The following is a 16,671-nucleotide window of genomic DNA, read 5'->3' as shown; positions in this document are numbered from 1 at the left end:
GAGAAGCGAGCTTCCATGGCAGAGTGGGGACTAGAACCTGGGTCTCCCAGATCCTATTCCAACACTCTAAACCACGACACCACACTGGCTCTCTTGCCTCACAGCCAGTTTGGTGTGGTGGTTAGGAGCGCAGACTCTAATCTGGGAGAACCAGATTTAATTCCCCACTCCTCCACATGGAACTGCTGGTGTGACCTTGGGTCAGTCACGAGTTCTTTCAGAGCTTTTTTCAGTACTTGTATTTTTTCAATCCATGTCAGTAGAGGTGAGGAAGTAGAGTTGGGCAGATTTTCCAGTGATTTGGCGAGTTCCATATGGTTATTGTTAAGCAATTCCGCTAGATTAAGTGGAATTTTTATCCCTAAATATTTCCAAAATTTCTTCACCCAGCAGAAATTATAGCTGTATTTGATGTAGGAACAGTGCGTATCTGAAAGATTTATAGGGCATAAAATAGACTTTGAGTGATTGACTCTCAGGCCTGATATATGTACTTCAGGCAATGATAGTTCTGGTCTTGTCAAGAACAACACCATGTCATCTGCAAAAATACTGAGTACTTTCAGAGCTGTTCTCTCAAGAGCAGTTCTCTCAAGAGCTCTCTTAGCCCCACCTACCTCACAGGGTGTCTCTTGTGGGGAGGGGAAGGGAAAGGAGGTTGTAAACTGCTCTGAGACTCCTTCGGGTAATGAAGGGTCTGTTGGTCACATTTATAGACAGAACAGAAAATCGGTGTTGGGGTGTTGTGTGTTACCAACAGAGGTCGGTTTAAAACAAAATCCAATCCAAAAAGTAATCAGTTCTCTCAGGATAGGTGTGAGACATGTCCAATAGCTGTTAGACAGGCAAAAGGTCACACCAAATAAAGGAAGAATTTGAGATAAGCGAATACAATAGAAAGTTGCAGAGGTATAGCAGAAACAACATCTGGAATGGAGATTAGCACTTTTGGTATGTAATCCCACAAAGTGAGCTTTGCCTCAGGAAAGCTTCTACCTGGGAAGGTTTTGTGGGTCTATTAAGTTGCTACTCGACCTGAATGTTAGTATTTTAGGACTCCTTGTTGCAGGAGCTATGGCTCAGTGACATATGCTCGACATGCGGAAGGTCCCTCTGGCATCTCCAGCAGGGTTCCCTCTAAACTGAGCTAGTGTAGGGTTGCCAAGTCTTCCTTACTCACCGGCGGGGGACCGTCGCTTTGGGTCGGGAGTTGCTGTGGGACGCGCGCCAGAACATTACAGGAAGTGACGCAGGACGTAGAGCACGTTGGGGGTGTGGCCCAGATCGTCGGGGGTGGTGGAAATCAGGCCTCCAAAGTGGGGGTTTCCCCGCCCCCACTTGGTAGCCCTAAGCTAGTGTGAGCTAGCTCATAGATTTTTAGCCTCCAACTCACAGATTTTTGTCTTAGCTCAGGAAGGATGGCTCCAGAGCAGACTAATCTATGCAGCAGCCAAATCGCTCGCTCATACCTTTCATGTAGAATTTTTCCTCACAAGACTCCATATTTTAGAGGGAGCCTGGATCTCCAGTGAAAAAGATCGAGTAGTAGATGATGTGAAAGACTACTACCTGGGACCCTGGCGAGCCACCAGGGCTGCCGAGAGCCGCTGTGGGCCCGCCGGACAAAGATTCCACCTGGGGCCCCTCCCAAGTGATCCTGATCCAAACCAACCATCATAACAGAACAAGGCACTTGGCTTCCTGTTACCATGAATCTCTAGCAATAAAAGAGTCAGCCTCTCTGTCCGTCTGTCCGTTAACGGCTGGCATAACTCACCAGAGAATAAAGCTAGGAGATTCAGAATTGGCCAGCAGTCTAAGGATGATTATGAGAGTTCTAGGGCCAAAACTTCTGGAAAGTCACATACAGATTTCACTCAAGAAATTGTTTTGTGATTTCTGTCGATGTATACGGGCAGGGCTATTTTTGGGCAGGAACGCGCAGGAACGCACAGGAACGGAGGTCCGGCTGGCTTCCGAGTTGGCCACACCCAGCAGGAACTCATTAGCATAACAGGCCACACCCAACAGCAGGAACTCATTAGGATTGGCTACATTAGGGGTGTATGGCCTAACATGCAAAGGAGTTCCCGCTACAAGAAAAAGGCCCTGGGTTTTGACAACAAACAAGGTAAACAGAATAAGAAGCAAAAGGTGGGTGTGGCTGGATAACCACACTTCTGGCAACAGGGGGCTGCGACCTAATATGCTAATGAGCTGTGGTGTCAGGGGTGTGGCCTGTTATGCTAATGAGTTCCTGCTGGGCTTTTTCTACAAAAAGAGCCCTGAATTGCTACCCATTTCAAAACTGGCCCCCAACCCCAGAATGATGACGGAAGCTGCAGTGCCAAAAATGAAGGGGAACTGGGACGCCCTGAGCCAGGTTATCTTCATGACCAGCAACATGTAACACAAGAGGTTCTAAGCAACCTGTCGTGTGCCTCTAATACTCAGGTTCCCAGTCCGCCAGACATGGTTCTTGGGTGACATAGTCTCAGCCGGACCTACCTCAGGGTTGCTGTGAGGACAAAATGGAGTAATCTAAAGCACTATAACATGATGCACAAGAAACAATACAATAATCTTAGTGCTTACTTACATAGTGGTGCCAAAGCTCTCAGTTTCATAAATGTTAGACAGCAAGTCTTAAGAATCTGTAACATAGTAATATTACCTTTGTTATGAACACATACAAGATATTTCAAATTACAACTAATCAACCTAGTAGTAACTTACATTAAATTCAGATAGGACGCTGATCTCAATTAACATTCAGGCTCAAAATATGCTGCTATGTTTCTACTGGATCCCGGGCGTCTCTCTCTGGTGATTGTTTCTTGTGTATCATGTTATAGTGCTTTAGATTGCAATACATAAACAGCATTCTTTATAAGTCTTATGACTGTTTGATTGTGGGTCAGACTATCACGACTGTTGGCTTTATACTTGTTTAACCATTTAACTCTAGCAATAAAAGAGTCGGCCTCTCTGTCTGTCTGTCCATTTACGGCTGACGTAACTCACCAGAGAATAAAGCTAGGAGATTCAGAATTGGCCAGCAGTTTAAGGATGATTATGAGAGTTCTAGGGCCAAAACTGACAGGTATGGGGATATCCTGGCCCAGGTGGAAACCCCCCCCCAATGCTATTTGCTGTGGAAGCCGTTTAAGGCAGCATTAGTACGTTAGATGATGATGCTACCCATTTCAAAACTGGCTCCCCAACCCCAGAATGATGACGGAAGCTGCAGTGCCAAAAATGAAGGGAACTGGGACGCCCTGAGCCAGGTTATCTTCATGACCGGCAACATGTAACACAAGAGCTTTTAAACAACCTGTCGTGTGCCTCTAATACTCAGGTTCCCAGTCCGCCAGACATGGTTCTTGGGTGACATAGTCTCAGCCGGACCTACCTCAGGGTTGCTGTGAGGACAAAATGGAGGACAGGAGAGCAATGCAGCTTTGGGTCGCCACTGAGGAGAAAGATTGGGTATGACATTTGCTTATGAATCTTAATTTTTAATGACATTTAAAATATTGCGTTGCTTGTTGTTCAGCAAAGAAGCCTTCACAAAGGGCTATTAGATTTCCCACCAACACAATGATGATTATAACGACCCAGTGCCTGAACTGGGAGTTCTAACTTCTGTGCCACGTGTATAGCCACGGAAACAGATTAGTGTTCTTTTCCATGCATGTAAAGGGTGAAGGAGGGGGGAAGAATCTTTTTTTATGACTCTGTTAGGTCATGGGGTAATATTAACTCCCTCTCCCCCCATCTGTTCGTAATACTAACTAAGGTTTGCTACCATACTACTATTAAATACATTCTGTTCCCGAGCAGGATAGAGATGAGAAGGAGACAAGACTCGATAATAAATTGGGAGAGGGGACATGGAAAAATCACGTGGAGGGAGAAAGAAATGCGAAAAGAGTGCAAAAGGGGGAGACGAATTAAGGAAAAGAGAGGGAAAGGTTCTTTTACCTTGCTGCAACACACTAACTACAACTTTGCTTCAGTCTCTCAGAAAAGCTAATCTAGCCGATAGTGTGCATTCTGCTGGATGCAGCATGAGGCTGGCTTCAGGGGCCCTCCAGCCGCCTTGGGCACCCCCAGATCTTATTCCCCCAATCTCCCCCCTATCAGCAGGCTTGAAAGCCACTGTGAGTCCGGGTAGACAAAACTGGCCTTGATTGACGAAAGGTCTAATTCAGTATAAGGCAGCTTCATGGGCATAGGAAATCCAGGTCCTTGTTAAGTCCAGGGAGTACTTTCTCTAGATTTTGTTAATGAATTCCAATTCAGCAATTTCTCATTGGATTCCCCCCTTGAAGTTCCTTTAGGAGCACAGTAAATTGCTGCTCTTGTTCTGAACTGGACTCTTTGTAACATTTCCACCCTCCCACCTTTCTGTTGTGCATGTGGATTGGCCTGACAGATTTATTCTCCAGTGCATCTGAGGAAGGCAGCTCTGACGCATTGTAATTGTATGCTCTTGTCAGTCTCTAGGGATCCACTGGACTTTCTTCAGTTTTCCTGCAAGAAGTGAACTGAATTTTAATCAGAATGGGAAGTTAACTTGGCTCCATTTGCTGCCCTTCTGCTTACAGCGTAGGCAGCCACTTGCACCGGGGCACAGAATGTGATATGTTTGTATCTGTGGCATAAATCACTTTTCCGACCTTGCAGAAAATCCTCACCGTAAGTACGCATTCATCTCCTTCAGGTGCCAGGGCTGCGGGGGGAGATGTCTGCTGATTTCTCCACATCAGGCCTGAATCCTCCAGAGAGCCTGAAGATGGAGTTCCCTGTGCAAGTCAAGCAGGAAGATGATGGAGAAGCCAGTTCCTTAGGTAAGATCTTGTATGCCTCAGATGGTTGAGAGCAATTTCATTATTGGAATTTTATGGATCATTTGTGTGTATGCAAAGTGCCGACTTATGGCGATCCCATAGGGTTTTCAAGGCAAGAGACAAACAGGTGGTTTGCCATGGCCTGCCTCTGCATAGCAACCCTGGAATTCCTTGGGGGTCTCCTATCCAATTACTAACCAGGGCCAGCCCTGCTTAGCTTCCAGATGGAAGATTTAACTGTTTTAAACCAGGTATAGGCTTTCGTGTACACGCACACTTCTTCAGATTCATTGAAAGAGAAGTCACCAACGGTGACATATAGGTAGAGGGTGGGGAGGGTGTTGCTAGGAAGGGTCAATTAGAGTCAAGAGGCATAAGTAACTGAGCAGTAAATATAACCAAGACTGGATTGGTAAAACGTGTATACCAACAAATTAGTATACAACATAATAAAAGGAGATTGCGATGTGAGGACTAAATGTTATTAACGTGTGTCATGCAATAAGAAATCAGTATCTCTGTTAAGCCCTGGGGGTTCCATTGTCCCGAGTGTTGTAATAACTTGTAACTCAGCTATCTCCCATTTTAGTCTATTTCTGAAATTCCTTTGCAGTAAAACAGCTTCTTTGAGGTCCCACGTTGAGTGTCCTGAAAGATTGAGGTGTTCTCACACAGGTTTCTCAGTTTTGTGATTCTTGATGTCTGATTTGTGTCCATTTATCATTTTGGCTTAGGGTTTGCCCTATGTAGGGAACTGAAGGACACTGTTGGCATTTAATGGCATATACAGTGTTAGAAGGTGAGCAAGTGAATATACCTGAGATGGTGTAGTTGATGTTGTTAGGTCCAGTGATTGTGTTGTCTGGGTGTTTGTGGCAGCAAAGTTGGCATCTGGGTTTATTGCACACTCTGGTACCAGTGTCCATGTTCAAATTAGTTGTTGTATTATTGTGGGTGAGGACTGTGGGTGTGTTTGAGATTGGAGGGCTGTGTGCAAGAAAAAGTTTGGCCCCCCCAGTACTTGTGAAAGAGAACGACCCTTATCCAGTAGAGGTTGCAAGTCGCTGATGATGCGTTGAACTGTTTTGGGTTGAGAGCTGTATGTGACCACGAGTGGTGTTCTATTATTGTCTGTCTTGACATGGATCTGTGGCAACAGATGATTCCGCAGAGACTTTAGGACAAGCTGCTTCTCTCTGAAGTGTAAAACAAGCATCAGCAGAAAGAGGAGGTGTTGTGTTCAGTGACCAAATCGTGGGGCTCCGTTTGGTCTCTGTTATTCAAAGGCGCCAACTTTCCCATGACGGCAGCCAGACATTTCCCTTTTGATCTCTTCAACCCATTTGCAGGCCTAGATCTTTAATAGAAGGCTTGCCTCTGTTTAACCCTACATTTAATGAAAGAACAAGACATTGACTAAAGGTCTAATTTCTTGACAAGTATATTATTCTTTGGTGGGTTGGAGGGATGGTAGCTGCTCTCCAGTAGGTTGTGTGATGGTGTGTTGTAGAGATGCTGCCTGTTCTTTCTCGTTCTGTTCTTGGGTCTGTTGAAAGTCCTCCTTTCAGGCACAGATGGTGGAAGAAAGCTTCCAGGTCCCCGCAGAACAGAATCATCCGTGTGGATCTGGTGGGGCAGAATGATAATCCACGTGAAACAACTGATTCCTCTGCTGTGCTGAGCCTGTGCTGTGGAAGGTTAATGACAGTTGTTCGAGGAGTTCTTGTTGTTTGGATTAGCAGCATGCAAGCTAGAGAGGGGTTTTTTTGGGGGTGGGGTTTGTTTCTTCAGCAACTCCAATGGGGAGCAGTAGATGGCTTGTCTTTTCCTGTGGACCTTTTGCCAAGGAGGTTGATTCCTTATAGACATGTTCAGTTCAGAGAGTTTCTCCTTGATCAGCTTCTGTTTGTAGTACAGGACACGGATCAGATGCCCTCTGCACAGGGCAAACAGGTCAGACCCTACCTCAAAGGATAAATGGACACATATCTGACATCAGGAATCACGAATCTGAAAAACCTGTGGGAGAACAGTTCAGCCTTCCGGGACATTCAACCGGGGACTTCAAAGTAGCTGTTTTATTGCAAAGGAATTTGAGAAACAGACTAGAGCAGGAGATCACTGAGTTACAAACATTTACAACACTCAAGACAATGGAACCCCCAGGGCTTAACAGAGATACTGATTTCTTATCATGCTAGTGTCATTCAGTTCTCCCATCTGTTGTAAACTCCTTTTATTATGCTCTATGCTAATTTGCTGCCATTCATACTCCCAGGGCTTCCTCCCCCCCTTTTTTTGAAAAAGAGGTGCCAGAACTCTCAAGAGGGAAATGAAGTTTTCAATCTGTATACTGAAAAGTCATGAACTTTTAAACGTTTTTAAAAGAATACTGTCTAAGAAGTTCCGGAACTCTGTTCTGGTGTGTCTCCCCCGGAAAAAAAGCCCAGTCTTGGTTATATTTATTATGCATCTTGACTCTAAGTAGCCATTCCTCGCAACACCCTCCCTACATGGCATGCCTGGTGACATCTGTTTCATTGTATCTGCAGAAGTGGGCATGCACACGAAAGCTTCTACCCAGAATTAAACTTTGTTTAATTCTTAAAGGTGCCCCCCCCCTCCCCGGACTCAAACTTTTTTGTTCTGTTGTTTCAGATCAACAACGGCTACCCACCTGAATGGATATTTACAGAAAGCCCCATTAAATTGGCAGAATTCACTGCCTGAAACTTTGGGGATGGTCACTGATTTAGGCACTTTACAGGAAAGTATTAGCCAAATTCAGATAGATCTGTGAGAGACAAAGTGGTCTTTTTTCCGCCCTTTTGTTGCATTTTGTGTGTGCGCACGTGCGCCCATGCCTGGAAGTCATGGCGACCTCTGGCAACTCCTACTGGGGCATGGAGGACGTTCAGAGAAGTGGCTTGATAGCCTGCCTCTGGCCTCCCGACCCTGGTGTTCTTGGAGGTCTCCCATCCAAATACTTACCAGGGTCGACCCTCCTTAGCTTCCGGGATCAGACCAGATTGGACTTGCCTGGGCTATCCAGGCCAGGGGCCTCCCACTGTTCCTTTTGACGAGCCAAACAGCTCCTGTTTCAGTGCTTTAAAAGGCCTGGGCGGAGGAAACAGGGTCTCCTGTTGCAGTCACGCTACAGGCCTGATCTGGTCCTTGCAGCCATTTTAATATGGCTAAATAATCCTTTAAAATGGCGCTGAGAGTCACAGGTTGTCCCAATAGCCACTGTTGCATCTAGTTTGGCCCTCAGTGCCAGCATATCTGAGAGGAACCTCTGTGTTCAGGGACTCCTTATCTGAATAGAAGAAGAAGAAAGGGGTTTTATACTCGCTTTTCTCTATGCTGAGTCTCAGGGCAGCTTACAGTCGCATTCCCTTCCACTCCCCCACATCAGGCACCTTGTGGGGCTGAGAGTTCTGAGAGGGAGAACTGGGACGGGCCCAAGGTCATCCAAGTAGGCTTCCTGCGGAGGAGGAGAGGGGAATCAAACCAGGCTCTCCAGATTAGAGTCTGCCGATCTCAACCACTTCACCACGCCGGCCTGAGATGCCTGAGGGAAATAGCTTTGGGCGGTGTGTCTTCATGTTTCATTTGAGGGATCCCTGGAAGTATCTGGCTGGCGACTGTTAGGAACAGGATGCTGGATCATTGGTCTGATTTTCCTGGTGTCACTTCCTTGGTGGCCTCCCATCCAAGTACTGACCGGGGCCAGGTCAGTTTCACTTTGCTGCTACCAACTGACATGGCTGCCCACCTGGAACGACCAGTACATCTGCTCAGCCTTGTTGAGCTTCTGCCATCAGGGAGCAGGAAGGGGCGTAGATACATCACCCCTGCGGATGCCTCCTGTTGAGCGGATTGTTACACGAGTGGATTAAGAATACACAAACAGATTAAGAACATTTAAGAACACACACCCAACTCGGAAATGGTGTTCCTCCTTTCATTTCAGGGAAGGGAGGCAGTTTTGTGAGGGCCTGTGAAGAAATGGCAGTTTAGAAGAGACAGAAGACCAAGGGGGCGTGGGAGGTTGGGAGTCCTGATCCAGCTTCTACTAAGGGTTGCCAGCGCTGGGTTGTGAGAGGCACCTGGAGATTTTGGAGGCAGAGCCTGGGGAAGGTGGGGTTTTGCTGGAGGGGAGAGACGGAAATGCAGCCACCAGTGCTTTCTGATCCTAAGAAAAGCCAATCCAGACAGCTCTTCCCCTGGGACTTCCCACTCCTTGGGGAAGAGGGCAGGATTTATTGCTAATCCATAAAACCCCCCTGGGAAAGGTGAAAAGACAGCTTGATTTCGGCCAGGCCTGGGGGCTGCCATCTTTGGAACTGGCCTTTGCTCTTGTAACTGTGTTCCCCCCCCCCGAAATGACCTCTGGGGGGGGGGCAATGTTCCCTCTAAGCTGTGGAGTCTTGTGAGCAAAAATTCTACTTTGTGTGCTACTGGCATTAAAAGTGGTGAGCGAGCAATTTGGCTGCTGCCTAAATTAGTCTGCTCTGGAGCCCTCCTTCCTGAGCAAGGGCAAAAATGTGTGAGCTGGAGGCTAAAAAACTGAGCTAGCTCACACTAACTCAGTTTAGAGGGAACACTGGAGGGGAGGATTCTAGAGAAGGAGCTGGGTTCACCTGTTCCTCCGGAGAAGGTTGGGTTTGGTGTTGGGAAACACTTCTGCTTATTTCTGCACACTTGTATGACTTAACATCAAATAAGGCTCCAAATATTTCTCAAATATACAATAGTATTCAATACAAGAAATACAATGGATAGGCTGGGGATCTAAAGCAATATCTGCCATTTACTATTTAACACTCCCAAAAGAAAGACTTCACAAATTCACAAATGATCTTCCAATGTCCATAAAGCAAATACATCCACTTCTTAAGACTTAAGATAAACAATGTAAGGTACGCAGCTATCAGCAAGTAGATCCAGTCCTTAGGGCTTGAGACCAACAATTAGAAATAAGCTGCAGTCAACTCACCCTCCAGATCATTCAATGAGTTTTCTATTCCTTCATCAGGACTGCACATCAATGGGAACTCCCAAAGAGGCACAGCCACAGGAACTTTTCAGCCAATAATGCCTCCAGACTGTCTTACTGTCCAGCAATGTCTCCAAACTGCCTTATTTTTCCTTATTCATGATGGATACGTGCAGCCTCACTCTATAGGTGCTCTTCCATCTAAATGAATGTAAAGAAGATTTCTGCTAGGGCCCTTTTGTTTGGTATTCAGTTCCCAAGGCAGCCATCCCCCAAGGGGGCTCGAGAAGGAGTGGGCCTCTCTTGTTTGTGGCCCCCAGCATCCAGCCCCCTGCCCCCAATTCTTCCTCTCTCCAGGACAGGTGACTCTGTCTGTGTTTTGCAGAGGGATTGATCAGCTCACAGCACGAATTCCTTGTTCTGGTGTAACTGTTGGCGGGCTCTGCCTTGCTCTGTACTTATGAGCTTAATAAACGTGTAGCAGGAGGAAATCCAAGTAGAGAGGCCCTCATGTTATCCAGAGTGTAACTCTCATGCCTTCCCAGGGTGGTGGTGTGGTTAAAAGTGCTGGACTAGCATCTGGGTGGTAAAGGTAAAGGTCCCCCTGCTCGAAAGCCAGTCGAATCTGACTCATCTCCGTTTCAAAGCTGAAGAGCCGGCGCTGTCCAAAGGCGTTTCCGTGGTCATGTGGCCGGCATGACTAAACAACAAGGCGCACGGAACGCTGTGACCTTCCCACCGAAGTGGTACCTATTTATCTACTTGCAATGTCTTGCTTTCGAACTGCTAGGTTGGCAGGAGCTGGAACTAGAGACGGGAGCTCACTCCGTCATGCGGGGCCACTCACACTCTCTCCGTCTAACCCGCCTCACCGGGTTGTTGTGAGGACAAAATGGAGGAGAGGAGAATGAGGCAAGCCACTTTGAGTCCCCATTGGGGAGAAAGGCCAAGGGACAAAGGGAAGTGAATAAAATAATCCCACACAAATCTGTGGACTGTCCTTCCCCCAGAGGCTCCCCTCCTGGCACCTGCCCTCCTCTCTTCTCTTTCAGGCACCAGGCCCCTGAACTGCATTTTTACCCAGGCTTCAACTCAGGGGTTGATGTTTTAGCAGTTTATTGCCCATTTATTGCCAGTTTGGTGCAGCGGTTGGGAGTGTGGACTCTAATCTGGGAGAACCGGGTTTGATTCTCCACTCCTCTACATGCAGCTGCTGCTGCTGTGACCTGGGGACAGTTACAAGTTCTTTCAGAGCTGTTCTCTCAAGGGCAGTTCTCGGAACGCGCTCTCTCAGCCTCACCTACGTGTTGTGGGGAGGGGAAGGGATTGTAAGCCACTCTGAGACTCCTTCGGGTAGTGAAGGACGGGGTATAAATTCAATCTTTTCTTTTTCTTTAAGCCTGAGAATGTATTTAAGATTTGTTTTAAGCATCTTAATTATTAATGCTGTTTTTGGTCTTTAATTATTAACTTTTAACATGTTACTTTCAGTTCTCTCAGGATGGGGGAAATGTCCAGTTATTGTTACATAAGGCAAACACCTAACGAACGATGAAATGAGATAAGCAGATACAAGCAGAAATTAAAGATGTATAGCTGAAGTAATTAAAGATGTATAGCTGAAGTAATTAACATTTGTAATGGATGAGATAGCCATGGAGGAGAGGAGAATGAGGCAAGCCACTTTGAGTCCCCATTGGGGAGAAAGGCCAGGGGACAAAGGGAAGTGAATAAAATAATCCCACACAAATCTGTGGACTGTCCTTCCCCCAGAGGCTCCCCTCCTGGCACCTGCCCTCCTCTCTTTCGGGCACCAGGCCTCTGAACTGCATTTTTACCCAGGCTTTAACTCAGGGGTTGATGTTTTAACAGTTTATTGCCCATTTATTGCCAGTTTGGTGCAGTAGCTGGGAGTGTGGACTCTAATCTGGGAGAACCGGGTTTGATTCTCCACTCCTCTACATGCAGCTGCTGCTGCTGTGACCTGGGGACAGTTACAAGTTCTTTCAGAGCTGTTCTCTCAAGGGCAGTTCTCGAACGAGCTCTCTCAGCCCCACCTACCTGTTGTGGGGAGGGGAAGGGGAAGGGATTGTAAGCCACTCTGAGACTCCTTCAGGTAGTGAAGGACGGGATATAAGTTCAATCTTTTCTTTTTCTTTAAACCTGAGAATGTATTTAAGATTTGTTTTAAGCATCTTAATTATTTATGCTGTTTTTTTGTCTTTAATTATTAACATTTAACATGTTACTTTCAGTTCTCTCAGGATGGGGGAAATGTCCAGTTATTGTTACATAAGGCAAACACCTAACGAACGATGAAATGAGATAAGCAGATACAAGCAGAAATTAAAGATGTATAGCTGAAGTAATTAAAGATGTATAGCTGAAGTAATTAACATTTGTAATGGATGAGATAGCCAAGATATTAGCACCTCTTGTGTGTTAGGAAATCCAGGTCCCTTTCAAGCCTTGGGGCGTACATTCTCATGAATTTGCTAATGAATTCCAATTCAGCAGTTTCTCATTAGATTCTCCCTTTGAAGTTCCTTTCTAGGAGGACAGTAAGTTGTGTGGTTTTTTGGTGTGTTTTTTAACTGGCTCCTTTTTGTAACATCTCTACCCTCCCACCTTTGTATTGTGCATGAACATTGGCCTGGTGGATTTATTCTCCAGTGCATCTGATAGCTGTGACGCATGAAAGGTTATTCTTTCTGGAATGAATTTGTGTTAGTCTTCAAGGTGCCACAGACTAACAGGGCTACCCACCTGGGAATTTTAAACAAGGATGGGAAGAGAAGTAAAGTTGCCTCCATTTGCTGCCCTTCTGCTTACAGTGGGGCAGCGGCGTTCACTAAGGCGTGGAATCTGGAATATTTGTATATGTAGCATTCATTGCTTTTCCAGCCTTGCAGAACACCCTCACTGTAAATATGCCTTCATCTCCTTCAGGTTTCAGGGCTGTGGGAGGAGATTTCTCCACTTCACACCTAACTCCTCCAGAGAGCCTGAAGATGGAGTTCCCAATGGAGGTCAAGCAGGAGGGTGACAGAGAGGCCAGTTTGTTAGGTAAGTGTTGTTGTGTCCCTTGGTTGTTAAAAGAAGAAGAAGAGAAGAGATTGGTTTTATACCCCGCCCTTCACTTGGAGTCTCAGAGCGCCTTACAAACTCCTTTCCCTTCCCCTCCCCACAACAGACACCCCGTGAGGTGGGTGGGGCTGAGAGAGCTCTGACACAAACGGCTCTTTTCCAAGGACAGCTGTGCCAGAGCTTGCGACTGACCCAAGGTCACATCAGCAGGTGCAAGTGGAGGAGTGGGGAATCAAACCCGGTTCTCCCAGATTAGAGTCCGCACACTTAACCACTACACCAAACTGGCTCTCAGTTGATTGGATGGTTAAGAGCCTTTGCAGTTATACAGTTACCTGTTTTTCTCCTTCACTTTTAACTTTGCGTCACTAAACCCCCACCCCCACCACCAATTTGTAGTGACAAATTCTGGAGTAAGGACTGAGAATACAATTAGAACTAGTCCATTGTTTTATTATATAAATCTGTTCTGATTCCCAGCTAAAATAACCATTGTCGCCCTGATTTCCGTGCCCTTTCGAACAGAGGATGTGCGTGGTGGCCAGGGACAGGGCTTTCTCAAGAGGTGGTTCCTTGACAGGGGAAAGTCCTCCCCGCTGAAGTTTGTCTGGCGTCTACTTCGCTGGCCTTCAGGTGCCGGTTGAAAACACAGCTCTTCAGCCAAGGGTTCAGGATATTTTTCGACTTACTTCTTGGCCTTTTAACCCCACTCACTACCTTTTAGTGCTACTTATTTTAGTGAACCTTTAAAGCCGTTGAACAATTTTATTGTTGGGATTTAATGGGTCGTGTTAACTTTTTAAACTAGTTCTGTTTATTATGTATTATTTTTGTTGTGTGCCGTCCTGGGCTTTTGCAGAGCTGCAGACAATTAATATGTTGTCGAATTGTTCTAAATAATTAACATGGCCAGGTTAGGATTTTACAGAGAGTCCCATTAGGTGGGAGAACTCACTAACTGGAGCTGTGGGGATCGGCACTGATTTAGATGTTTACAGAGAAGTCTGTGTCAGCACATCTGTTCCTTAACAGGGGAAAGTTCTCCCCGCTGAAGTTCGTCTGGTATCTCCTTTGCTGGTATTTAGGTGCTGGTTGAAAACAAAGCTCTTCAGCCAGGGGTTTAGATTATTTTCCAACTTACTTTTGGCATTGTGAGTCTGGATAGACAGTATTGACCCTGATGGATCAATGGTCTGATTCAGTATAAGTCAGCTTCATGTGTGTTCAATTAACATGGCCAAGTTGGGATATTTACATAAAGTCCCATTAGATAGAACTCACTAACTGAAGCTGTGAGGATTGTCACTAATTTGGATGTTTTACAGAGAAGTCTGTGTCAGCACATCTGAGCGGAACCTCTGTGTTCAGGGACAGTATATCTGAATACCAGACGTGGTGGCAGTGGAGAATGTTGTCGAGTTGCAGCCCACTTATGGCAACCCTGTAGGGTTTTCAAGGCAAGATGCATTTCAGGGTGGTTTGCCATGGCCTGCCTCTGCATAGCATCCCTCGGCATCCTTTGTGGTCTCCTATCCAAATTCTAACCAGGGCTGACACTATTTAGCTTCCTAGATCTTAACAAGATCGGGCTAGCCTGCGATATCTGGGTGGAGCCTGAGGGAAAATTATGGGGTTGTGGTCTTCATGTTCCCTTTGAGGGATTCTTGGAGGTGTCTGCCTGGCTACTGTTAGGAAAAGGTGCAGGATCCTTGGTCTGATTTCCCCTTGTGTCAAAACAGAGCCCCTGTCAGCTTCTAAAACCATAGGCCTATAATAGTGGTAAGGCCACAGAAATTAACGTCTGAGTGGATTTTTCCCTCAGCATGGATTGGGATGGATTCAAACACAATTCTCTTTTTATTCTGGCAGGTGAGGAAAAAGTGAGTGAGGAGAATCATCTGCTGGAAGGACCAGAGCAGAGTGAGCTCAGTGGGGTTTCAGTAGCTGCAGCAGAAGGAATTCGGTTACATGGAGCAGAAATTCGTGAAATACATGGAAGTCGGCAGAAGCTTGAACGTCATGCCAATGTCTGTCCAGTCAACACACGATCTCTTTCGAGAAACCAAAGTTTAATTGCTGGCAAGGACTTTGAAGGGAGACCTCCAAGGAATACCATGGCTGGGACGTAGGGACAGGCAATACTAAGCCACCTCTGAACCGTCCAAGCCCCACTAGGGGTCGCCTGAAGTCAGCCATAACTTCCATACACACACACACACACACACACACACCCCTCACAAAACCCCTGTACTAAAACCATATGGCTAAAATAGAGGTAATGCTGCATGAACCAAAGTAGGAGTGGATTTTTCTCTCAGCATGGTTTGGGATTGAATCATGGCACAATTCTCTTTTTATTCTGGCAGGTGAGGAAAAAGTGAGTGAGGAAGAGAATCGTCTGCCGGAAGGACCAGAGCAGAGTGAGCCTAATGGGTTGCCAGCTGCAGCGGAAGGGATTGTGTTACATGGAGCAGAACTTCGTGAAAGCAGAAGCTTGAACGTCATGCCAATGTCTGTCCAGTCAACACACGATCTCTTTCGAGAAACCAAAGTTTAATTGAAGCATCTTCCTGTGGGAAAGAAACTGGAAACGCTGAAGGTGGGGGAAATATCACCCAGAGCTACACCTTTCCGAAATATAAGCCAGCCCGCAAAAAAAAGAAAAGTTTTTTATGCGTGGAGTGTGGGAAAGGCTTTGTTTCAAATTCGGCTCTTTCTGACCATCAGACCACCCATACGGGTGAGAAGCCGCACCGATGTTTAGTTTGTGGGAAAGGCTTTGGATATAAGGCGCTCCTTATGAGACATGAAATATCCCATGTGGACGAAAAGCCCTATAAATGTTTAAAGTGTGGGAAAACATTTGGTACCAGTACCATCCTCTCAGACCATGTAAGAATCCATACAGGGGAGAAACCCTATACCTGTGCAGAGTGTGGGAGAGACTTTACCAAGAGGAGCCATCTTGTAAGCCATCGGCGGATTCATACAGGCGAGAGACTCTATCCCTGCACAGAATGTGAGAAAAGTTTCAGTTGCAAGTCCAACCTTACAATCCATGAGAGAACTCATACTGGAGAGAAACCATACAAGTGCCCTGAATGTGGGAAAAACTTCACTCAGAGGTCTCATCTTCGAACCCACAAGCGAATCCACACTGGCGAGAGGCCACACACCTGCTTGGAGTGTGGGAAGAACTTCCGCGAAAAGAATGATCTTGTTCTACATGAGAGAACGCATTCAGGCGAGAAACCCTACCACTGCCCAGAATGTGGGAAACGCTTCAGCCAGAGCTCCCAGCTATATGTACATGGAAGAATCCATACTGGAGAGAAACCGTACAGATGCTCAGAGTGTGGCAAGAAATTTCGCTGGGAAAGCAGCCTTAAGATACATATGAGGAACCATACTGGAGACAGACCGTATGCCTGTTTGCTCTGTGGCAAAACCTATAGTACGTTGTCCCATCTTGGTAGGCACAGGGAAAGCCATGCGGAAGAGAAACCGTACAAGTGCCTGGACTGTGGGAAAAGGTTCACACAAAACAGTGACCTTTCTCTACACAAAAGAATCCATACAGGTGAGAAACCATTCAAATGCACAGATTGTGGGAACAGCTTTCGTTGGGAAGGCAGCTTTAGAATACACAGGAGAATACACACGGGAGAGAAACCGTACAAGTGCTCAGACTGTGAGAAATGCTTTAGATCTAACCGTGCACTAAAAACACAT

At 46.2% G+C, this 16,671-nt stretch overlaps 1 protein-coding gene across 1 annotated transcript in view; it reads left to right on the top strand.

Annotated features, from left to right (window-relative positions):
• The window catches only part of LOC107122602 (zinc finger protein 208-like), a 74,658-nt gene that overhangs the window by 40,838 nt on the left and 17,149 nt on the right, over positions 1–16,671 (top strand). Inside the window, exon 7 of the mRNA XM_015425715.1 lies at positions 15,772–16,656. Coding sequence (XP_015281201.1) covers positions 15,772–16,656 — 885 coding nt within the window. The remainder of the gene's footprint in view (positions 1–15,771; positions 16,657–16,671) is intronic.

This window comes from Gekko japonicus, unplaced genomic scaffold (genome assembly GCF_001447785.1).
Source record: "Gekko japonicus isolate JY-2015 unplaced genomic scaffold, Gekko_japonicus_V1.1 scaffold1592, whole genome shotgun sequence".
NCBI classification, from domain to species: domain Eukaryota; kingdom Metazoa; phylum Chordata; class Lepidosauria; order Squamata; family Gekkonidae; genus Gekko; species Gekko japonicus.
The sequence above is the reverse complement of the archived record's forward strand: the minus strand, read 5'-3'. Positions and strand labels throughout refer to the sequence as shown.